Source organism: Danio aesculapii, chromosome 2, assembly GCF_903798145.1.
Source record: "Danio aesculapii chromosome 2, fDanAes4.1, whole genome shotgun sequence".
Taxonomy (NCBI): Eukaryota; Metazoa; Chordata; class Actinopteri; order Cypriniformes; family Danionidae; genus Danio; species Danio aesculapii.
The window spans coordinates 33,094,491-33,120,852 of record NC_079436.1 but is presented as its reverse complement, the minus strand read 5'-3'; the positions used below and the strand labels follow the sequence as shown (position 1 = coordinate 33,120,852).

Below are 26,362 nucleotides of genomic sequence, written 5' to 3'. Positions count from 1 at the left end.
ATATTTTACGTACGTGAATTTGGCTATGCATGTGTACATCGTGTCTTTTGCGTGAATTATTATTGAGTCTAATCTCTCTCCATAGGTGAGCCTCCCCTGAACGCACGTCCCTGCTATGGACACTCTCACGTGTTTGTTTTCATTTCTTTTGCTGGTGCTGGGTCCACTAGATGGTGTTATTGTCTTGAGGTCACTTGTTCCTTCATGTGCGCAGGTCGGAGTGCATTACAGGTGTGTCACTGTGCCGGTGATGAGTGCATGATAAAAGAATTCCTCATTTGTTTCATCGAGGGAAGCTTGCGTTTTTTACTTGACTTGGCTTGCCTGATCGGTCTCCTCCAGCACCAGAATTTTTGATTCTTCTGCAAGATTGTTTATTTTGAATTTGATGCTTGTTTAAATTACTTTAATAAATCTTCCCTTTTTTTATTATTTGATTGACGGCGTGGACTCTTGATTATGTTATAGACTGTCTAGAGCCGGACAGTTTGTAACAACACTATTATATTTGCTAGTGCATCATATTCAAAACAGAATATCTGCAATGTTTGTTTTTTTTTTGGCACAGACATTGTAAATCTCGAACTTCTATATCGACTAACCTGCTCCAGTGGTGCTGTGGGTGGAAACGTGCAGATAAAGTGATGGTCATAAATAAAAAGATAAATTTTCCCATGACTTTAGTGGAGTGAAATCTGAGTGCCACATTTTTCTACAAGCTTTCAAAGAAAAGCTTACCAAAATAAAGTTACTGGGTTGTTTTTGTTCATGCTGTCTGGGTTGGTAAATGCACCAGGCACTTTATTACAGAAAAAAGTTTTTTTTTTTATGATAGTCCCCTTTGTTCACAGAAGTTACTTGTTGACTAATAGAGACACTATTGAGTTATTATAGTACTGTATTGCTGTTTGCTTTTGTTTTATTTTTTGAGTGATAAATGTTTCTCCACCTGTTTTCCACTCTTGCTTCTGCAGGTGTTTTGTATCATTTTCTTTGCAACCGAGGCTGAGGTTAATTCAGTAGGATCTTTTGTTTGTTCCTAAGCATAAAAGAACAAGCTTATTTTTCAAGAAGTCGCAGATCTTTCTGATATTCAGCATGGATTTTCAAGGTCTCTGTATGCCACAGAACTGAGCTGTTCCCCCAATCAGACGAATTTGAAAGCGCTGCGACCCCAGAGTAATCACAGCTGTCTGAGCCGAGCACGAAAGGCCGGAGAGTTCACGGAACACCGCTGAGAACGAATCACCCAGTTGGATCTGGAAACATTCGGACAATAAACGCCGTAATATGTGTGAATAATGTGCAGAATAATGAACACAAATCCAGCTCCAAGGCATTTAACCCTCATCTTACTTGAGGCTCATGGCTGTTAAGCCAAATTACTGCAGGTGTCCGTTAACACGAGCCAGCCAAATAGTAATTACCAACACAGACAGAGTTCTCTCAGATCTTCATTTTTTTCATGGTTGCTGTCTGTTTACACTTCCTTCAAATACAGTAAATTGAGTCCAGCCAAAGCTGAAATCAGAGCAGAAGAGCTAAAATTGCTTGATTAGCGTCAATCTCCCATCCAGTAATTTACAGTAGCTAAATTCAGTCATGGATTGGCTATGGAACTCGCTTCCCCTGGATCTAAGGAGCAGTGATAGTCTTCACACTTTTAAATCTCGTCTTAAGACCCATCTTTTTAAGCAGGCTCTGCTATGACTGTCCTTTACCATGTTACTTTATACTCCGATGTACAGTTGAAGTCAGAATTATTAGCCCCCCTGAATTATTTTGCCCCCTGTTTTTTTCCCCGATTTCTGTTTAACGGAGGGAAGATTTTTTTAACACATTTCTAATAATGACTTCTAAAGTCGAAGGTCCCAATCATACACCCAGTGCAATAAGGCAAAAGATGTGGTTGGCACGATTTGTTGTTATTTTCAGACCAGCGTAACCTCTATTTTTCATGGGGGTTTTTTTTCAGTTTATTTATGACAATTTGCATTTTTATTATAATGTTATTATTATTAGCAGAATTATTTATTATATGCATATATATAATTGTTTTAATAAAAACAAGTTTAGATTTGTCCACCTGTTGGGTTTTGGAGACGTATATAACTCTGTTTTTTTGTCCACACTTTGTTATTATTGTTCATTTATTCGTTAACTGGAAATTAAAACTGACTTTAGAAATAGTTTTGAAACAAATCTTTGCGCTTAACAAGCGAAATTAAATATGCAGGCTAATGGATGTCTTCAGTGGAGTGAGTTTCCACCGTTTCCTCATCCACGAAAGTAAAGAAGAAAAGAGTAAAAGTAAAGTAAAGAGAAAGTAAAGAGGCCAAATGGAGGAGGCTCATTCTTTATCCTTGAGCACATGGTCTGTTTAACTGTTTCTCGCTAGTGAAACATTCTGTTTTTCTATTCAGTTTTTTTCCACTTACAAAGTCTGCCATGTAAATAGCAAATGTGCCATGGTGTGATGCAACTGACTGGGAATGGGAAATGAGACTCTGATTGGTTTAATGCACGTTTAAAACACACCCATAACTCATTAAGAAAAAATCCACAACCCTGTTAGACCATGCGCCGTGGTGCAGATCGTATTTTTCCATCCTTAAAATAGCAAAAGTGGATTTGGACACGGCCTTAATGCTTTTGCTCCGTGCGCTTTAGATTTTGTGCCTAGATCATTAAAATAGAGCACAAAGAGATTATTCACCATTCATTTCAGTTGGATATATAAACTGTAAAAAAAAAACTGTTGAGTTAACATTTGCAATGACATGTTAATACTTCATGTTAATGTGGTCATTCTCACATTTTGTCCTTAATGGCATTTAGAAATCCACTCTTTCATGCATCGCTTTTCACATTGTCTTTTTTTTCCTCATAATCTTAGGACCTCAGAAATTCTTTCTGTTTCTGGGTCAAGAATACCCAGAGATTTCCTTCAATCCTTCCAGCTATATTATTTATGAATAAAGCCTTGCTTTTGTATTGTTAGGATGAGGTATAAAAAAAAAATTAAATAAATCATAGGAGCCCACACAAACACACTCACGCGGGCATGCTCTTATTCTCCTCAGTAGGATTTCCATCTAATCAAATACTTGAAGAACAGCTTCATCCCTTAGAAACGAGGGAGCTCAAACAACACGATGCTCACATGACAAACATAAGATTTGCACTAATGCCAAGACCTGGAGCCAAGCAGGCAGATTAGAATGGTTGGATTGTTCAAGCAATCCTGAGTCGCTCTAAGCTGTAGTTACTCAAACAAATGGGATTGTGCTGCTGGCCGTGTGTACGTGCGTGTATGTGTATGTGTGTGTGTGTGTGTGTGTGTGCGTGTGTGTGTGTGTGTGCGTGTGTGTGTGTGTGTGTGTGTGTGTGTGTACCTGCCTCCTCCGACAGCTCTCATCAGCTAACATTCCCCTCTGTAACTGACTTGTTTTGTTTTAATTATTTATTTTTTTTTGCTTCTGCCTTGTTTCCTGCTCATTTGACATTTTCTGGCATTTGTGTGGGTTAATGAGTCTTTGATTATCTGTAGCCGCTTAATGGTCATTCTTGGTTAATTATTCACTGATAGAGAAGTACAAACTACTGTCTACTTCAATACCATATAGGAAACCCCATAATTGAAATAAATGAATAAATAAATATATTGTAATTCTAATAATAATGAATAGCTTTAACAATAAATGTGTTGTATTGTAATAAATAGAGTTTAGACACGGCTAGTGTTTCTTTGCATACCGACTTTTTTCAGATGTATATGGCTCCTTTTGCAGCTCCTTTTGCTCCTTTTTCGATGTTGTAATGTAATTAAAATATAATCAGTTAAATAGACTCAAGCATTCATTTAGTTGTTCAAGCGTAAAACAAGATGAAAAGCTGTTTACACCATGCGCCCATCAGGATTAGCAGGCTAGAACAGAAACTCTGTTAAAAATGCTGGGGTAAAATAAACGTTCATATTTTAAAGACATGGCATGGAGAAGTGTCTTTAAAACATCTTATGTCATATACATATCAGGCAGTGAAAATCATTGAGTTTTACATGGCCGATCACACCGAATGCGCTTTTAGGGGCCGATCACCTTAAAATCGCTTTTTTTTTCATTGAGAGAAAAAATGATTGCCTTTTTTGAATGATTTACTAATGGCCGCGAGCGTTTTGAGTGCTGCTTACACTGCGTGCCTCGTGTTTTAACTGCCTGCTGCGCCTCGCGTTTGTGCCGTTGCGCACTGTACACTCACAGTTGAGAGTTGAAGTCAACTCTGAGTGGAAAAAGTGTGTTACGTCAGTCATGTCTTTTACATTCTCCAATCAAATAAAAGCAGAGGCGGGGTTTCTGTTGAGGTGACAGCAGTGTTTGTGTTGTCAAGACGACTATGGAGACTTTTAAAGATGGAGGAGAGACTAGTGGTTACTGTTTTGAGTTATAGCCACACATTTTAAAAAAATCATTTAAAATGCTAATAAATGTAAAATGAGCAAAATTCAAAGTGTTATGCAAACAAAAAGAGCAGTATGGAAAATGTGCAGGTATTTTATTGCCATTCAAAATAATTCAACAAGACATGGCTGACTTGCCAAACTGATGGCAAACTGTACAAAACATCACTTCATTTTTTTGTTGTGTTGTACCCACATAAATGTCTGCTTCCAAGACATTAGAAACAGACGTTTTCTTTGAGCTACATATTAGTCATAGTTTGATGTTGCCGTCTCTTCGCTGTAATGGTTGTTACCAGGTTACGGAAAAAAAAAAAAAGTGCTTTCGACATCCAGTCATATAAGAGGAACCGAAAAGCAATATGGTGTTTACGATGTCACAGACAAGATAGCATTTAAATGCTTATAAGCACAAACTGTTTCTCAATTCTAAGACTGTATTTGCACGCAATTGACAAATAGTCACAGGCAAATTAAACTTTAGTGTCAAGGCAGCACTGGTCGATTGGGCCAGTAGTGATCCTAACTACTGTCCCGAGCATCTCTCACGCTGGTCCCGGGTCATAGGGCAGTTCTTGTTGTTGAACCCTGCAAATCTTGAATATCACAATATTGTTAAATATGACCAATATCAACAGCAACACTCGCGCACAATACCCAGATGATTCAGTCATTGCCTAGTGACATAAAAAGCGCACCGCACTTCTTTTTTTCTCATCAACAAAAAGCATTGTGTGCGCCTCAGGTTTTTGGTGTGATCGGCCCCTAAAATTCCAAAAACATAAGCTTTTTATAGAAAATGCACTTTTTACAGATATATAGGTATAATTTTAATATTTAATAATTTTAATATTTAATAAGATTGTGAAATTCAAGATTTGTGAAGTCATATGGCGCTGTATAACTCAAAACAGTAACCATTAGTCTTTCCACTATCTTCAAAAGTCTCCATAGTCGTCTTGACAACACAAACACTGCTGTCACCTCAACAGAAATCCCGCCTCTGCTTTTATTTGATTGGAGAATGAAAAAGACTGACGTAAGGCGATTTTTACTCTCAGAGTTGACTTTTTTTCAACTGCAAGAGCACAGCGCACAACAAACAAAAACGCAGGGCGCAGCAGGCAATTTAAAAATGCAAGGCGAGCAGGGCGCATAAGCAGCACGCAAAACACTTGTGGCCGTTAGTAAATCATGCAAAAAAGGCGCCTCTCAACTCAAAAAACGCATTCGGTGTCATCAGCCCCTGAAGAAAACAGACCTTAAACGTGCCAATTTTGTAACGCCATACAGTTCACTAGAAGCGTTTGACCCAGGTTACTGAAAAATTAAAAGTCCTTCTGCATCCTTCAGCATATACCCCATTATTACAAGTATTGCAGTTACATAATTTATAATTCATAAAATAAAAAATGTGAACAATGTGTTATCATTATAACAGCAGTACTCAATTATTAATATAAAATAAACTAATAATAATAATATGAAGAAGATCAAAAAGTAGTAGAACTGTGTTTGTAGCTTATTAGTAATCTACAGTAATATTAATATTAATGAAAAACAGCATCAATAATGATGATGATATTAGGAACAATTCAATGATGATGGTGATACTAATTATATTTAAAAGAAGAATTTTAATTAATTTCGATTATAGTAATTATAATAGGGCAACACGGTGGCTCAGTGGTTAGCACTGTCACCTCACAGCAAAAAGGTCGCTGGTTCGAGTCCCGGCTGGGTCTGTTGGCATTTCTGTGTGGGGTTTGGAGTTTATGTTCTTACTGTGTTGGAGGGGGTTTCCTCAGGGTGCTGCGGTTTCCTTAACAGTCCAAAGACATGCGGTATAGGTGAATTGAATAAACTAAATTGTCTCTAGTGTATGAGTGTGTATGGATGTTTTCCACTACTGGGTTGTGACTGGAAGGGCAGCCACATGTGTAAAATGTATGCTGGATAAGTTGGCGGTTCATTCCGCTGTGGTGACCCCTGATGATTAAAGGGACCGAAGCCGAAGGAAAATGAATGAATGAATGAATACAGTAATTATAAAAGTGGCTGTTGACTTGAAGTAATGTATGCAAGCTTTTCATCAAATGTAGCATGTTCTATGAACTCTGCTAAAAATACTTGGAGGTTTTGTCTTGTTTCTAGTCAAGATATCGAGCAAAATATACATTTATTTTATTGTTTTGGTAGTTTAGACCAGAAATGGTTTTTACTTCTTTAATTTTGAAAATAAGACACATTTTGTCTTGAAAATGCTTCTTGGTTCAATCATTTTTAGATATTTGGACTTAGAAACAAGACAAAATCTCTAAGTAAGAAAGCATTTGTTCTATCCAGTGAAAGCAAGTGAATGTGGACAAACAGCGGAAACAATCAGCAAGTGTTTGTAATTTTAGCTGTGCCCTCTGTCCTCCAAACCTCCATTATGACAGTCATTAGACGATGTTGTGACTGCATGAAGCCAATCAGTCAGTCAATATAAAACCTCATACTTACTAACCATGGTTTTCTCTATTGTTCTTCCTGTTGTTCAGAATCACACTCAATGGGATGAAAGTGTCTCGGCCCGACGTGAGAATCGGCCGCTACAGGATGATCAAGCATGAGAGAGACAAGCACAATGAGCCAAACCCCCAGAGGTAAGACACTGTTCCCTGTGTGATATTAAAGCGCCCATCCCGTCTGAACATTCAGATGCTCTGTTAGGAAGTGTTAAATCACACCACTTATCCTGTGCTTCTGACTTATTGATCTGAAGCCCAGCAGAGCCTCTAAAAACAGCAGATATAAGATATGGCTTGATGTGATATTTTACACACTACATGCGGATTGTGTTTCTGAGTTTAACTTCACCAGTACGTGTTTCGTGTGCTCATGTGCCCTGCTGGCGAATTGAGTCTGTTGGTCAATGTGCTTCCTAAACAACGACACAACTCAGGGCTGAGCTACCATAGTATGAGGCATTGTTCAGGAAATAAACAATGTAGTAGCGAGTGTTTCCCAAAGTAAGTCTGAGATCTATGGTATGAACCCCATTAGTTAAAATGCAGAATTTTCATAAAGACACTCCTCAAGCGGGTGCAGTAACAACTTAATATATTAACATCTACAACAGATGATTTTTTTATGTAATAAAACTTTCTATATTGGTTTACTAAATTTACTACCCTTTTGCTATGTTAGGGATGAAAACATCCACTGAATTAAACTGCTGTAAAAATGCATCAGATAAATATTTTTTCTCTTTTTTTTTTTGCATAAATCTGTTAATCAACCTCAGTTCTGATTAAAACTACTAAATTGCTTGGAAAAATGACAGGATTTTAACTCTTTAATTGCTGAATTCATAAATGATGTCACTGATTTGGTGAAAAAAAAACACAGAAAATGACATATTTTCAATATAAAAGGTAATTGTGCACTGATTTTTTTTTACCTTTTATCAAAGTCTTGGACATGTGAAACAACATTGCCTTTGATGCATTGTTTTTGATTAATATATTATTTTTTTCTCCCTAATTTTCTGTTGGTGGCTGTTTTTGCCCTATTGACTTTCATTATAACCACATTTTTTTAATTGCAAAACCACCATTTAATCATGCATTTTTGATTGTTGGTGGTTGTTCCTGTTGGGAAGAGGTCAAATGTGTCATTTTTACTGTTAATCATCAGTTGGCATCATTAATCCTTTAGATAGGCCTGTGCAAAAAAGCTTAGTTTCTGATTTTTTTTATGGAGTATAACAGCACATTAAAGGGTGTGTTTGTATATGAGAGTGACCTTTGTGCATTGTGTCTGAGAAAATCAAAATATGCCCCTCAGCTCTCAGAACTACATGGAGTAAACAAAAACAAGGACTGTGTATTTATGCACCATCAAATGTGGTTATACTGGAAGTCATTAAGGCAAAAGCAGCCACCAACAGTAAATTAGGGAGACAAAATTCAAATCGAACAATACATCAAGGCCAATGTTGGTACTAATCGTTTACATTTCAAAGGCTGTGATAAAAGGTAAAAATAAAATCCAGTCCACAATTACATTTTATATTGAAAATGTGTCATTTTGTGAGTTTTTTTCACCAAATCAGTGACATCATTTATGAATTTGGCAATTAAAGAGTTAAAATCCTGTCATTTTTAAAAACATTTAGTAGTTTTGATCAGGACTGAGTTTGATTAACAGATTTATGCAAAAAAAAGAAAAAAATATTTATCTGATGCATTTTTACAGCAGTTTAATTCAGTGGATGTTTTTATCCCTTTCATAACAAAAGGGTAGTAAATTTGAACAGTGCACAAGAATTTATTTAAATAGCAAATAATTGAATAATTCCTTTCTTTCACATTTTTTTTTCTTTTGTAAATGAAACATAAAGCCACTCGTAAACATGTAGCCTAACCTCATATACAAATCAGATATATGACCATACAATGACATGTAAAATATATTTAAATTTATTTGGTGTCAATCAAAATGCATTTGGTTTCAGACAAGATATTTTACCAACGTTTTTTATTTTAATTACTTTCATTATTTGCATTTTTGACTTTATTCTCAAATCAATGCAGAAATGTTGCTTAGACTGACTTTTTAATTATAAATTAAATGAATGGATTAATACAGAATTGTTGAATTAGTCTACAGTATTTAAGTCTAGTACATTATAAGTAACTGAAGAGTTCAGATGCAAAAATTTGAATTTTTCTTCTAAAATTAGCATTTTTCTTAGCCTCCTATGTTTATAGTCAGCTTTCTCACTTTAAAGGCAATGAAAATAATCTGTCCTTTTTCAAAAAATGTGCATTACTGAAGATGGACACAGGAGCCTGGCTAAAAATGGCTAATTTTAAAAGAAAAACTGAAATGACACTTTTTTTGCATCTGAACTCTTCAACTGTTGTCAAATTGCCTAAAAAAGAAAAGTAATCCATTACTTTTCCTTTTTTTCAGTGGGAAAGTAATTAAATTACAGTAACTAGTAACTTTGTACAGTAACTAGTACTTCGTGAATAACCAAAACGGATTACAATGAATCAAAGTAATTCAGAAAACTGATAGAACGATAATATTTACACAACTAACAATATGTGGTTGGGCCTCGATGATGCTATCAACCGAGTTCATGCAAACTTGAACTTCAACCTTTTCCCATACTGCAGCAGCTCTTTCAGTTCCTGTTGGTTTTTAATCTACTTTTTGAAGAATTTTTGGGTATAATATTTTACAGTTCTGGTGTGTAAATCATTTTTTTGTATTTTCTTTTCTGTATATAGATACAAATACTGTACATTTTATAGAATTTTATTTTAAGGCATAAAAAACAACAACAATAAACTAACATTGCTATGTGACTGACTGAAGATTAATACAGCTACATAATCATAGTTTATATTTCTTTTGAGGAAAATGTTTCCAGTGTTTTACCAGTAGTTTTAAATGGATAGTTCACACAAAAATAAATATTATGTCATCATTTACTCACTCTTGACTTGTTCTAATCCAGTTTTATTTATTTATTTATTTTTGCTGTTGAACACAAAAGAAGAAATTTTGAAGAATGTTGGAAACCTTTAACCATTGGCATCCATAGCAGGAAAAACAACTACTATGGAAGCCAATGGTTTCAGGTTTCCAACATTCTTCAATATACACTCACCGGCCACATTAGGTACACCTTACCAGTGGCTGATTAGAAGTATATGCGTTAACCAGTGGTTGGAAAGTGTAGCTTGCTTTGCGTTCAACAAAAGAAAAAAAATCCAACTGGATTGAAACAAGTTAAAAAAATGTGTAAATAATGACAGAAATGAGTAAATAATGACAGGCTTTTCATTTTTGGGTGAACTGTCCCTTTAAAACAACAGGTAAAACATTGGAAACATCATTCATTAATTTTCTTTTCAGCTTAGTCCCTTTATTTATCAGGGGTCGCCACAGCGGAATGAACCGTCCACTTATCCAGCATATGTTTTACGCAGCGGATGCCCTTCCAGTTGCTGCAGATTTGTCAGCTGCAAATCCATTTTGCGAATCTCCCAATCCACCACATCCCAAAAGTGCTCTATTGGATTGAGTCTCGTGACTGTGGAGGCCATTTTAGTACAGTGAACTCATTGTCATGTTCAGGAAACAAGTCTGAGATGATTCACACTATGACATGGTGCATTATCCTGCTGGAAGTAGCCATCAGAAGATATGTACACTGTGGTCATAAAGGGATGGACATGGTCAGAAACAATACTCAGGTTTGCTGTGGAATTGAAACTATGCTCAATTGGTACCAATGGGCGCAAAATGTGCCAAGAAAATATCCCCTACACATTACACCACCAGCCTGAACCATTGATACAAGGCAAGATGGATCCATGCTTTCATGTTGTTCATGCCAAATTCTGACCCTACCATCCAAAACATTTTTCGAATCTTCTGTTGTCCAATTTTGGTGAGCCTGTGCCAATTGTGACCTCAGTTTCCTGTTTTTAGCTGACAGGATACCCTAGAGATGTTTGTGCTAAAAAATCCCAGTAGATCAGCAGTTTCTGAAATACTCAGACCAGTTTGTTTGGCACCAACAACCATGCCACGTTCAAAGTCACTTAAATCACCTTTGATCCCCATTCTGATGCTCGGTTTGTACTGCAGCAGATCGTCTTGACCATGTCTACATGCCTAAATGCATTGAGCTGCTGCCATGTGATTGAATGATTAGAAGTTTATGCGTTAACCAGCGGTTGGAAAGTGTAGCTTGCTTTGCGTTCAACAGAAAAGGAAAAATCTAACTGGATTGGAACAAGTCAAAAAAATGTGTAAATAACGACAGGCTTTTCATTTTTGGGTGAACTGTCCCTTTAAAACAACAGGTAAAACATTGCAAACATCATTCATTAATTTTCTTTTCGGCTTAGTCCCTTTATTTATCATGGGTCGCCACAGCGGAATAAACCGACAACTTATCCAGCATATGTTTTACGCAGTGGATGCCCTTCCAGCAACCCATCACTGTGAAATACCCATACACTCTCATTCACACAGATACACTACGGACAACTTAGCTTACCTAATTCACCTACAGGGCATGTCTTTGGACCCAGATGATGCTCAAAACAGTGATATTCTTGCTGTGAGGTGATCATGCTACCCACTGCGCCACCAGGACGCTAAGAGAAACATTTTCCTCAAATAAAAAATCATCTATCATAATGTAGCTGCGGTAGCTGTATTAATCCACACAGTCATCATCATTGTTAGTTTATTATTTTGTAAACATCGTCCAGCTTTTGTCGCTCAGTTGTTTGAGGCTATTAGAAAGTTTTGTCCTTTTTCAAGATGCATTCAGGCTGCTAAATATGAATGTGTGTGTGTGTGTTTATGCCAGCTGGCGGTGCTTCTTAATGCACGAATAGCTCAGACGTCACAGAGTGTAAAATAGCCCAATCAATGAGTCGATAAGCCCATCCGCGGACGCTGGGCTGTGAGCCAGATCGTTCCCAGGTAGAAAAGCTTCACAGCGGAGCATCTAATTGCAAAACGATTCCTGCAGCTGCAGGTTGGTCCGCTCTTTCTTGGTGGTTGTCAATCTTAGGAGAGCTCAGAGCGAAATGGCAAGACAGAAGCAAAAGAAATGCCATTAAAAGTTAGGATTGGTCTTTTCTCTAGTAGGAGGTTTCACTCAACTCCGCGCAAAGATAAGAGTCAGTGATTTATTCTCTTTTGCTCAGTTTCTTTCTCATTCTTTTTCCCCTCCTTGATCTCTCTTTCTCGTTCACTCCCTTACTGTCTCTCTATTTACGTCTGGCTCTTCCTCCTTTTTGTCTTTTTTCTACAAGTGGTTCAGACAAATGAAGTAATGAGCATGGCCCACCCCGAGAGCCACGAGCGCATGCTAAACTCATTTTTGCTGGAGAGGACAGAAGAACGATGGCTAGAAATGAATGAGGTGTCTGTGCTGAAGTTAATGAATTGAAACATGTCACGCCAAAGTGGGCCTGTTGTCACAGACAGGTCGTTTGTTTGTGTTCCGTCTCGAATGGGGAAAAATGATGCAGCGTCGATCGCAGAGATCCACCTTCGCTATGAGCATCAGACCGGAAAATGTTCACTTTATCGTGAGCTGAATCGTTTTTTCTCATGCTCTTCAATTAACCAAGGGCTCCTCTGTGAAAACATTGCAGGGATAAGATAGAGGAACAATGAAGGCTGTGTATCATACATTTTAAATAGTCTTGAGAATGGACAGCACACATTCTCATTCAATGAAAGGCTTCAGTATTTATAAATTTGACTATCAGCATTTGTGAGATTTAGTCAGATGAAACAATTTTGAGGTTAGTAAAGTGCAACAGTCTGGCTTCTAAAGTTTCTTTGCTTATTTTCTTTATAAGGATGTTAATTTTTAGGAATTAATGGCCTGTTGTGAGCTTATGAGGTTGTTATTCAATTGCATATGCTTTTGCATTAATGAAACTTTAACTTTTTTTAATTTCCTATATTTTGATTAATGGTTTAGTTCAAGGCTTACAATTCTTTCAACGACATTTTCAAAATACCTATGGAAAACATAGATATATGAAAGGGATCAAAAAGATAACATTTTATAAAGATAACTATGCAATAAAATTCCCAAGTGCCCAGAGTGTTGTTGTTGCTGTTTTTTTATTATTTATTTATTTATTTATTTATTTATTTATTTATTTATTTATTTATTTATTTATTGTTGTTGTTCTTGTTTCCGGTTTCAGATATATTCAATAGATTTTCATTAAAAAATGTCGCCTAATTGAGTGAAATCAAACCCTGCCTAATGTATGTTCATAGTTTTATTTGGACGTTTCCTCAATTAAATCATAGGTAATTAAATATGTAAATGTCATGTTCAGTGGGTGGGAAAAGGAGCGAGGACTCAAGTGCAATACTAAAATGGGTATTTATTAATTATAAAATAAAACAAAAAGAGAACAAAAACTACCCCGAGGGGAAAAACTTTAACAAAAAACAAATAAACAAACAAACTGGGCAGGGTTGGCAAGGATCAGGGCTGGACAAACAGGACACGACTCAACAGGATACAACATATGACAAACTGACACAGAACAGCAGACAAGAGGAGACTATAAAGAGAAAGAATTAACAAATAAACAGGTGAACTGAATTTAAAAGGAGGGTGTGACTAGACAATAGACGGGAGAGCACATGACACAAAGAAACAACACAAGCCATGTGCTCACGTAAAACGGGACTAAAACACACAGCCATTGAGAAAAGTCAACTGTGTGTTCACATGAAACAAAACACTAAATCATGCGGTACGTGTAAACTTGAACCACATACTAAACACAGCACCAACAGAAAACTGAATGCAAGACATGAGTACATGATAAATAAAAACACTTACCGGGCACTCACACATGCAACATGCATGTTTCATCCCAGCGCCAACTGAAACCAAAACCAACTACTGAGACGATGAGAATGAAAAAACATGCTGCAGACAGAACAAACACAAACACCAGGATAAGAGCACGCATCCCTAGCACACCCGGACTCCGCACCATGACCTGAGTGCGGCCGAGACAGCGATCGTACAAAGACGAATACAATGACAGAAATTAAGTGCTGACCTGAGAATACTCAAGCTGAGCACAACATACTAGACAAGAGAGGACTAGTGTTTGGACCAAAACAAGAATTAACAAGACCGAAATGGCTGAATACTGACAATAAATAGTCATGTTGGTTGTATGAATGTTTTAAGCTAATAATTATGTTTAATTTATTAAAGGGTTAGTTTTCCCCAAAATTATAATGTAAATAAATTTTTAAAAATTGTTAATGAACAGTTTCTGTATTTTGTGATTCACAAGTGTTTTCTATTTATTTATGGTTGTGAATTGCGTTATGGGACCTTGATCTCTGCTCTGTCCACTTTTGATGTTGCAAAAAAATCAACTCTACAGTTTAACAAAGTGACTTTTATTGGCATTTTAGCAGTTTGAATTAATAAATAAGTCTGTAAAATAACAGAAAATAAACAGTTTATTACAAGGTAGCGTAACATACAACACCAATCTAGACAATATATCACTTTAAACCAGCAGTGCTTAAACTTTTTTCTATATAGAGCCAAAAAAGCAAACTTGATTGAGGACTGTGGGCCGAATATATACCAAACCATGTATATTAAATTTGCTATGGGTAGTTGACTAATTTATTCAGTAATATTTAAAAATAACTAGAATGTTATTGTTTAAACAATATTAACTAAAGCAGTATCATTTTTTACATTTTCAAGCTGCTTCTGCCTGTACTTTGATTTGCTTGCAGATGTTGCATCTTGTGCCTCTATCTGTCAAGTGATAGTATTTACATTTTAAAAGTTTGATTCGTTTACAAGATTTAAGTTCATTAAAATCATTTAATTTCAGTTAGCTTTTTTGTAGCTTTAGAGAACCAAAAGGTTACATTAAATTCGAATTGACGATCTCACCCCAACCACCTCCCCATCATTCTCCCTCTTTTTTCAGATGAGATGGTGGGCCAAATCATGGGCCAACTACTTTGGGAATCTCTGCTTTAAACTATAAAAAATGTTAATAAAAGTCATTTTCTCAGACTTTTAAGGTTAAAAGTTGTTGGAAGAAAGATCAAGGTCCCATAATGCAATTCAAAAGCACAAATAAACAGACAAATAAACAATAAAAACATGAATCACAAAATATGAAAAACTGCAAATTTATGGATCGTTTTTTACAGTGTGTCAACATTTTGGGTGACCAGACTTTCAATAGATGACTTGAAATCTCTGTGATTTAATTAAAATATCTTCATTGGTGTTCTGAAAGTGAACATAAGTCTTACAGCAGGGATGTCAAACTCAATTCCTGGAGAGTCGCAGCCCTGCACAGTTTAGTTCCAGCCCTGCTTCAACAAACACCCTTACCTGTAGGTTCCAAACAAGACTGAAAGACTTAATTAGTTTGATCAGCTGTGTTTAATTAGTGTTAGAACTAAACTGTGCAGGGCTGCGGCCCTCCAGGAATTGAGTTTGGCATCCCTGTCTTACAGGTTTGAGATGACCAAAAGACAATGTGGGGTTCATTTCGTTTTTACGTATACATCATCAATGTGCACGTTAAAATGATCTGAATTTGTTAAACTTTTAAATAATCTAACTCATTTTATCATGCTTTATTAAATATTCCAAATTTTTCATTAGTTTTACTTGGCCAGAAAGTCAGAGAAGCTTTACTTTAAGCTGCTCCATTTTAAGTGTGCCAAAAAAGCAAGCAAGCCAGCCATATGATGATGAACATCCTCAGAGCAATGGCCACTGCGGCTCGTCCACAATCAATACATCAGGAAGTCTGCTCTGAGATTGATGCATCTAAACCGCTTCCTTTGAATTCTCTCTCTCTCTCTGCGTGTGCCAGGGCTGAAATAACCCAAGCAGACACACATCATGGAAGTGGCAGAGTCACAACTCATCTGGGCATCTGATTAATAATTGATTAGCACCATAACTAGAATAATGGGAAGTCATTTAGTGTATGATCCCTTCCTCTCTAGATTTTATTGCCTCCATTAGATGGTTGTGGGGATTATTGTAAGATGGCTCGTTTGCATGTGATAAGAGGTTTAGTCTCAAACAGAACGGCCTCTTAAAACTGAGCAGGAAATTTGGATTACTGGATTTTATTTATATCGCTCTTACTGTGTGTATTAGTGTATTTGGCCCCATTTTCTCTGTAATTCCAAGTGTAGAGAGGACAGTGTATTAGTGTACATTGTGTTTAGTAGTTAAAAATAGTCTTGTGTGACTCTTTAATGACAATGTTACCCTTTACAGTGTCACCTTTTAGTTGAAATTCTCCCTAATGGGTTTCATATGAGGCTTAGTTTAATTCAGTAAGTCATGTTTTACATATTCCTAATGCTGACCAGCACATTTATTATTATTATTATTATTATTATTATTATTATTATTATTATTATTATTATTATTATTATTATTATTATTATTATTATTATTATTATTATTTCAGCTTAGTCCCTTTATTATATTATATTATATTATATTATATTATATTATATTATATTATATTATATTATATTATATTATATTATATTATATTATATTATATTATATTATATTATATTATATTATATTATATTATATTATATTATATTATATTATGGGCTGCACGTTCTAAAAACGTGAGGCGCACCACACTGCATTTTTTTGATGACAAAAAAAAAGAAGCACGGTGTGCCTTTTATGTTGCTAGGCAACGACATCAGCGAATCAGCTGGGTATTGTGCGCGAGTGTTGCTGTTGATAGTGGTATAATTTGAATATTTAATAAGATTGTGAAATTCAAGATTTGTGAGTCATACAGCTCCGGATAACTCAAAACAGCAACCACAAGTCTCTCCTCCATCATTAAAAGTTCTCCGTAGTATTCTTGACAATACAAACACTGCAGTCACCTCAACGTAAAAAACCCTTCTCTGCTTTCATTTGATTGGAGAACGAATAGACACGACTGTGCTTTTTCCGCTCAGAGTTCACTTTTTTTCAACTGCAAGTGCACAGCACGCAATGGCAAAAACGTGAGGTGCAGTAAAAACACGAAGCGCACAGGGCACATTAGCAGCATGCAAAAAGCTCGCGGCCATAAGTAAATCATTTAATAAAAGGCGCCTCTCAACACAAAAAGCGCGTTTGGTGTGATCTGCCCCTAAATGTTCATATTTGGGTGAACTATCCCTTTAATGAAGCTGAGTAAAATATTATTTTGAACTGGAGAAATCGTTACTTGCTTGGAAATACTTTAGTGCTATTTGTTTCGTGAATAAGCTGACTTTTGTCAGTTAAGATGTTAAATCGTGACAAACTGCACTAAACAAATTTATTTGTGAATCGGACCTACAGTATCTGACCACATCTGTTCTCAAGTCAACAATTCACTGATTCAAATGATTCATTCAAACCGAGTCTCCAGTAAACAGCTCACCTATTCATATGATTCATTCACAGTGAGTCTCAAGCAAATAATTTGCTTAATTTACAAACTGATCTGAATGGGGTAGGTTTTGTTGTAGATCTAAATATAACATTAAAGTAATGTAAATTAACGATCATATTTTGTTGCTGTAACACATAATAGATAGTAAATGATTACATACCTCATATATATATTTTAACATGTTACGTCTTTTTATAGTGCATGTTTTTATGTCACATTTACACATTTTGTTTTATTATAGTCATACACTAATAAGATATATGATATGTTATTTTCAAAAATATTTGTTAAATATCATGAATTACAACTTTTGGTAATAATCCAAAATAAACATTACAGTACATTACAAATCAAGTACTTTTATACTCTGACTCAATTAAAATGTAAAAGGGCTGCTTTATGCTTTTACTACAGCATTATTTTATTATGGTATATGTACTTTTGCTTAAGTGTCTGATTTTTATACTTCATCCACCACTGCTAATAATCCTGGTATAATTTAAGCCAATACAGAAGTTGACTGATCAGCATACTGTAAATCCAGCTACCCTTTAACAGACAACCTGAACTCTCTTTCCTACTATTGTGGCATTTCTCAGAGTAAGTGTGCTATTTATTAATATGGTTCTTCTTGGGTAAAGGCTGAAATGTATATCGTTTTAAGTGCCTTAAGGGATAGAGGTTAAGATGTGATATAAAACACTGCTAGAAAAGCCCACCTCCTGAATGCTTTGTACTTTGCTTTTCGAGCTGAGCTCATTAAACTTAAGGAACCTTTCGTTTTATTGATAACCATGGGAGTCTCATATGCTAATATGTCTTTTTCCTCTTATCTTCCAAAGCCCAGAGCATTAAGCTTATTTCTCTTTCTTTTTTTCAAGCTAAATGTAATGTAAAATCCATTCTGTTATATTGCATAAGTGTTTGAAAATATTCAGTGTGCCACTTAAGGTCTGTTTTGATTTAAGGCTAATAGTGCAAGGATTGTTTGTTTTGTCTTTGTTAAAGCTCTGTGCACCTTTATAGATGTTATTTCACCCCCTGCTGGTTGACATTGATATAACCGTATGTGTGTGCTTCAACTGGCATTTATATGTCATTAGCATTCAGTGGAGACTTACGAGTGTGTTTTATCAGCTTGCCATTTATTACTGTGTTAAAACTATCAACTTGGCTTTCCTTGCGCCGTGCTCTACCAGTTTGAAATTTACAACAGGCATTTAGCATGAGATCTAAATAATCCAAGAAAAAAAACGTCTGCCGAAATGTTTGTTGTTGATTGTTTATTTGATACCTTCTGTTGTCTGTAGTAAGTAACTTTGTTATAAATGTTAGCTATAGCACTCATTAGAATGTTAGGTTACTGTTAGAGTTAGTAGAGTAATATTATCATCAGAATAAAGTGTTATAAAAAAACTTTGGATGACATATTATTGCAAATATTAATCAGGCAACAAAAGGTCTAAAGGGGACCATCACAAGTTTATTCATCTAAATATATATTTTTAGGAAGCCTACTATTGGTTGTCACATTTCAAAAAGGCACTTGAACACTATGAAAAGCATCAAATGCAGTGTCTACATTCTTTTCCATGCAGTTATGAAGTCCTACAGTTGATCATTTATCTGACAATCTTCACCTGCAGCTCTAAAAGAATAAAAAATAACAATTAAAAGGCACCTATGGCATATCCTCTGTTTTCCTCTAACAACAAAATTAATGCAAACAATGGAGATCAAAATTTTAAAAGAACATTTAATTTAATAAATTGCAAGGTCACTTACTTAAACATAAAGAGCAGTTTTAAAATCATATTTCATTACAAGTTTCATATCATATTTTATTTCTAAATCTTGGACCTTATTCTTAAAACAAAACAAAAAAACAAAAAATAAAAAGGTTTGAAGCACCAAGAGCTGACCATATTAAAACTGATCCGAATATTTTGGCTATTGATTTTATCCATGAATTTTTAAATGTGCTTTTTTTAACAAAATAGGCTAGAAAAATTGTGAATTCTATATTATTATTATTATTATTATTATTATTATTATTGTCTTTTAATTTTTTTTGTAATGGCCAAATTCTGACTGAGGAAAGTTGAAAGTGCTGGCCACTTAGTTATTTGCCTAATAAATGACAATAGACTAAATCATTTTTAATTTAAAACTTTAAATATTTGAAAAATGAAATGATGTCACAATTTCAAACAGAATCAGTCCAACACAAAGGTTGCTTCAAGGACTCGATAGAGCTAGCAGAAGCACATTTTCTGCATAAACATTTATCTAAACACCACCCTCAGCGATATGGTATTTCAAAACTTTTTCTTTCTTTTTTTTTACAAACATGCATACACAATTAGATTTGGTTACGCCCTGTCCACACAACGTGTATTTTTGAAACCGCACTTTTTGCCGCGGTTTTGTGATTTGTCCACACAAAAAGAAAGTATCGGGTGGCTAAATCTGAAACTCTCTGAAAATTCTAGCCTGGGTGAAGATTTTTCGGAGTCTCTGGGTACAGTGTTGTTGTGTGGATACTACAACCATATTTTTCGTCTCATTAAATCAACATGCTCCTTTCTGACTGACCAGGTTCACACCAAACATGGATAATGCGAATGAGACAAATTTCACATATTTGGCAAACGCATCGCATATACCACATTGTTATCGCCACGGGACAGTAATCCACCTCTGTTCTCACGTTTGCATTGACTTATGCAATTTACTCACAAAACTATTAAATTCCCCGTTCGGTGTGAACCCAGTATAAATGTTTCATTATCATCACCTAATGGTTCGGTGTGCTCTTAACATGCATCACAGTGGGTTTTGGTGTTTTTTTATGTGGACTGATTTTTTTTTTTTTATTGAAAGCAGGAAATACTCAGTTTATAAAATACCCCGGTAAGTGTGGACATCCAGTGCTCCTGAAAGCCAGTACATTTCAGCCCTGCCTTGCTCTCAAGTTTATCCAACCCTGTTAAAGGGCATCTATTTTACTCGTTTTTCAGGGTTTAAGATAAGTCTTTTGTGTCTCCAGAGTGTGTCTGTAAAGTTTCAGCTCAAAATACCCATCAGATTATTTATTAGACCTTTCAGAATGTGGATTTTTTGCTCTGAACACTATGTAGCTGTTTTTGTTGCTATTAATGCTAGTTCACGCCGCCCACCGTTTCCACGTGCCTGTCAGAGTGTGCCTCGGCTGCGAAAGATAAACAGCACAGTGACAGACATGAAGGAAGCAAATCTCACGTATAGTTTGTGAGCAAAACTACAGTAAGAACTTTCCCAATAATTATTTGATGTATTTGTCGTGGAGTTAATTCAAGCCTTCCGGCAACAATGAGTCAAGCCACTGCTGTATGGATATCCGTTATGTTAATGTACAAAATAAACCTGATTTAACGTCCACAAACCAGGATTGAAATGTCTTCTTTTATAATTGTACGGACATGCAGCTGTGGTGATAAAGACGATATAATGCACTGTTTTAAAAACGTTTTAAACTTGTGAAACTCATTCTTGATCACATTTGATGATGATTGATGATTACAGGGAGCTGAACAGATCTTTTAATCCCAGTTGCTTAGCGCACATCATGACTTGTTGATATGATTATTTGTGTTACTACAAAGACATGCTAATATGTGGCTGTCAATCAATTCGGTGAGCGGGGAAACCGCACTCCTATACGTCACATTGCAGTTGGCCTCAAAATGGATGGGATTTGAATCCTGTTTTAACGTCAGGAAATTTAAAAAAAGAGACTTATTGAGTTTGTATCACGCCAATATGACTGTCGACACACTATACTGTCCAAACAGTGCTGTTTGTGCTGTCCAAACAGCTCCCAAAAGATGTCTTTTAAAGGTGCCCTTTAAAAAAACAAGACTCTTCTAATAGGGCTGCACAATATATATTTCAGCATCGATATCACAATGTGAGCAATCACAACAGTCACATCACAGAATATGGAATGTTGATTCTGGATTATAATTCATTTTCATGTTTTTGAGGCATGTGACTGTATGAGGATTTTGAAACCATTCAGGCATGAGAAATCGTACCATTGTAACGATTAATTTTATTGAATTATTTATACAACGGATAATGAAATCATGCAGTATTATTTTACATTATTTATGTTTATAATTGTAAAATAATAAACATAAATAATGTAAAATAATACTGCATGATTTCATTATCCGTTGTATAAATAATTCAATAAAATTAATCATCTTTTAAAAAACCTCATCATGAAAAACATCTTTTTCTACATTGTTTTTTTTGTGTTTTTTTTTTTTGTTTTGATTATTGTTTTTGTATGCTTGTAGGTTGTTTATTAGGTTTTATGCAGACGGACCTACAGAATCACCCCTATCAATCAAGTGAAATGATAAATTCTATCCAAATAGAATTATTTAAGTCATCTGGTGAAATTGTATTCATATGCAATATACAGTTGAAGACAGAATTATTACCCCCCCCTGTTTATTTTTTGCCCCAATTTCTCTTTAACGGGGGAAGATTTTTTCAGCACATTTCTAAACATAATAGTTTTAATAACTTATTTCTAATAACAGATTTATTTTATCTTTGCCATGATGACAGTAAATAATATTTGACTCGATATTTTTCAAGACAGCTTAAAGTGACATTTAAAGGCTTAACTAGGTTAATTAGGTTAACTAGGCAGGTTTGAGTAATTAGGCAAGTTACTGTATAATGATGGTTTGTTCTGTAGACTATCGAAAACAAATATAGCCTAAAGAGGCTAATAATATTGACCATAAAATGGTATCTAAAAAACTAAAAACTGCTTTTATTCTAGCCGAAATAAAACAAATAAGACATTCTCCAGAAGAAAAAATATTATCAGACATACTGTGAAAATTTCCTTGCTCTGTTAAACATCATTTGGGAAATATTTAAAAAAGAAAAAAAAATTCAAAGGGGGCGAATAATTCTGACTTCAACTGTATATCGCAGAACAACAAAATATCGCAATGTCAGATATTTCCAATATCGTGTAGTCCTATCTTCTAATACTGTCTCCTTTCGACTTCCTCCTTCAGGTTCAGTAAGATCCAGAACACCAAGAACACCATGAGGAAAGATGGCATCAGCTCGCTCATGTACAGAGTGGTCTCCATGAAGAAGTACCCGCTCTACACCAACATTTCAGTAGAGATCGGCAAGCCTCCTCCAAGACCTCTCAAGGGATAGAGAATCTAAACCCGGGACATCATCATGACCTTCCTAAAGCTCAGCACATGAACACACACGTACTGTACACACACAAACTCTGCCCAGGGTCACTCTGATGCAGCAGTGATATGCTGAACAGGTTAGTCTCAGGAATACATGGAAGCTTAATGTGGATCCATCGATGTAGATTTATATCCTGATCCAGATGGAGATGTGCACATGGAGTCTAGTCAGATCAGGAGCATCATTATCACACTCCCTATGGCTGATTCATTCAGAGTTTGAGGATCAATACAAGCGTTTTAGGCTGGAGCAGGAACATTGTTCACTTCTGTTTTTTGGTGAGTGACGTTGATCTGCGAAGGACAGCCTGGTCACTTGATGTAAATCAATCAGAAACACACTGTACATTTTACAAGCGAATGTGTCTTTGCACCTGCGATGCTTGCAGCGTTCAAATCTCTTCTTTTGTATCTCGAGATGTTGGTGGAACCTGTGAGGTTGACGAATCGGTGCTTGGATTGTGTCTCTATCTCTTGCGCTCTTCGATTTTTGTATCGTCACTTGGGACTACGCTGAACTTCGTCGACCGTGAAAACATTTCTCGGTGTTTCTAAGATGAAATCGGTGTCGGGATATTTTTCATGGGGACTCTAGTGTGATTAGACGGGATCTGGATGAGTCCTACAAGCACATGGCTGTGTCAGTCGATATGTAATGAATGGCTATCAGGAGAATCAGCAAAGAACTTTTCCGCTGAGAGATTTGTTGAAGTTGCCGATGATCGAACCTCTTTATCTTTATCAGCACCGGCTCAAAACTTGACTGTGCTACAAGCCACTTTTTCTTTGTTTACTTTCATTTGCCTCAAAGATTCATATTTAGGTCTGTCATTTATCAAGGGTTTTCTAAAATCTTGAAGGATGAAGTTAGAGATAGGTGCTTTGACAAATAATGCCCATGTTGATCAGTTCTTAGTCTAACACCTCTTATGATAATCATACATGGAGGTTTAAAATCTGATATTTCTACTATCAAAAATGTTCACCCAGGGTCCAAAATCAACATTTTGCCACTCACTGTAAAAAATGCTGGGTTCCACACAATCCCGTCATGTCATCCCAATGCAGATCGATTAAGTTAACTTAATGCTTTTTACAATTTTAATCTGATTAAACATAAAACAATCAGGCTGTCCCAAAAAAAAACTCAATAATTGTGTTGTTTGGAATTATTTTAAATAATTAGTTATAACAAACAGCAAAAAATATTTTTTGAGAGCACCTTCTGATTTGAGTCAAGGCCATAATTGAGGTTTACTGGCTGTGAATCTACAGTTAAAGTCAAAATTATTAGCTCTCCTGTGAAGTTTTTCAAATATTAACCAAGTGCCGTTTTTCAAAACATTTTAAAACTCTTTTTTTTTATTTCTAATTGCTCAGATAAAATTGATTTTATCTTTTCCAAGATGGCAGTTCATAAAACATTTTAAGTTATTTCCCAAGATACTAGTGTTCACCTTAAAATATAAAGGCTTCACTAGGTCATTTAGGTTAACTTGGCAGGTTAGTTTAATTACAGAAGTCAGTGGTCAACAATGGTTTGTTCTGTAGCCCATCTGAAAAAAAATTGCAGACATGACTGCCGCTCTACCAAACGGTTGACCTTGTTTTTACTGTTTTAAATGAATGTTAAAGTCATTTAAATAATGACTGTTTTAAATAATGGTTTACACTACTCACAGCATTGTTGGTTTACAAAAATAAAATCAAACAAACATAATCCTGTTGCACAACTACACTTGATTTTGGTTTTATTGTAAAAAAAAAAAAAAAAGAAGAAGAAGAAGAAAAAACAAGACAACATGTTAAATGAGAATCTGAAATATTTTATGACATCCTTCAAAAAATAAAGATGATTTAGGATTCAGAAATGTTTTATTTTGATAATGCTTTTAAATAAATTGGTCTTTCACTTCATATTTTCTGATTTTTCATAGTGCAGTATGTATTACGTCCGGTACTTTTACCATAAACTGACATATCAACCATTTGGTAGAGGCTGATATTTTAGAAATTATGGGATGTGTTGCATTAAGTGTGTTAACTAGCGACATTAGGAGTTAAGAAATGCAATCCAAACATTTTTTTTCTTGATGAGGTAGTTAAAAGGTTAAGGGGGCTAACTCTAAATTGACTCTAAAAATTGTTTTAATCTATTTTAAAAAACTTGTATTCCAGACAAACTAAAAGAATTAAGTATATAGAAAAGAATAAAAAAAGATCAGCGGAAGGCTAATAATTTAGCTGTACACTGAAAAAAATGCTGGGTTCCACACAATTGATTTGTGTTGAGACAACATGAAAGAATTAAGTTATCTGGTTAGTTTTTACAAATTTAAGTAGGCATGGGCTGGTATAAGTTTCTGACAGTATGATAACCTTGGATAAAAATATCACGGTTTTGTGATTACTGCTCTAAAATAAGTTCTTATAAGTCTGGGTAAAAAACAAGAACTTTTTCCCCCATTGAACACAATATATTTCATTTTAGGAAATATTTATAATATTTTGGAGCAGTAAAGATAAATTATCAGGATAAATTATTTAAACGAATTATTGACTTCTGCTGTCTTCATTAGTTTAAAATATTATTCTTAAAATATTATTCTTTTAACTTGAAAAAGATGTGTTTGGAGATCTTTTCTGCTGGAGATACTGTTGTCTTAAAACAACAACAACAAAAAAACCTAAAAAAAAAAAATTACATATACCATAGGAACAGTATAGCATAAAATTTTGTTGGTTTTAAAACCCTGACTGTTCCAAACCACGGTACACCTTGAAAACGTTTATCGTCCCATGCCTAAATTTAAGTAGATTGAACATAAAACAGTTAAGTAAAAAAAAAAAGTCAAACTTCAACTCAATTAAAATAATTAGTTTGAACAAACAGCAAATGTCATTTTTGGGTACAGTATATTGCAATTTTTCCTTCACAAGAGCTAAATTTGTCCCTATGACTATGATTTTTATTATATTTGTGAGAGCATATTTTATGTGTGAACCTTTTTAAATTAATGGACCAGACATGATAGTAATAACTTTTAAATTGCCGTAAACTTTTTCTTTCCACTAAATGCTGCTCTTTTTAATTAATGTTCATCAAATATAAACCAAATTCATTTTCATTATGGCTGATGGACAGGAATAAATGATATTTTATATCTAAAATATAATTAATTTGCCTTATTTATTTATTTTTTTCAATCGTGACAATTTTCACTCAGATGTGGCATTCGGCAAATGTTAATTATGGACCCTGTGTTATTTACCTCTTCCACAAAAAGAGCATAGAAATTCACTGAAATGTTTTTCTTTCAGATCATTTGCAGGCCTAAAACGATGTTCATTTCTTCCCCTTTTATTTTACTGCCTGAAAACACCAAGCTGATGCCTTCAGATGTTTTATGAGGGGTAAATGTGAGCGGAGTTCAAGCTATTTTTTCCCCTCTCTTATCGGCTTTCCTGCGCAGTGCGAGCGGCTCTTTTGTGCTATCAATGATTCTTTCAGCCCAGCACAGAGGAAGTCATTAATGAGAGGCCGGCCACTCTCCTTCTCCTTTTTAAAACACACTTTTCCTCATCTGTTC

The 26,362-nt window shown here is 35.2% G+C and overlaps 1 protein-coding gene across 1 annotated transcript in view; it reads left to right on the top strand.

Moving 5' to 3' along the window:
- Nucleotides 1-22,983, top strand: part of b4galt2 (UDP-Gal:betaGlcNAc beta 1,4- galactosyltransferase, polypeptide 2) — a 206,347-nt gene extending 183,364 nt beyond the window's left edge. Inside the window, exons 6-7 of the mRNA XM_056477818.1 lie at nucleotides 7,003-7,107; nucleotides 22,578-22,983. Of these exons, the coding sequence (XP_056333793.1) occupies nucleotides 7,003-7,107; nucleotides 22,578-22,728 (256 nt within the window). The 3' untranslated portion in view covers nucleotides 22,729-22,983. The remainder of the gene's footprint in view (nucleotides 1-7,002; nucleotides 7,108-22,577) is intronic.
- Nucleotides 22,984-26,362: the final 3,379 nt, after the last annotated feature.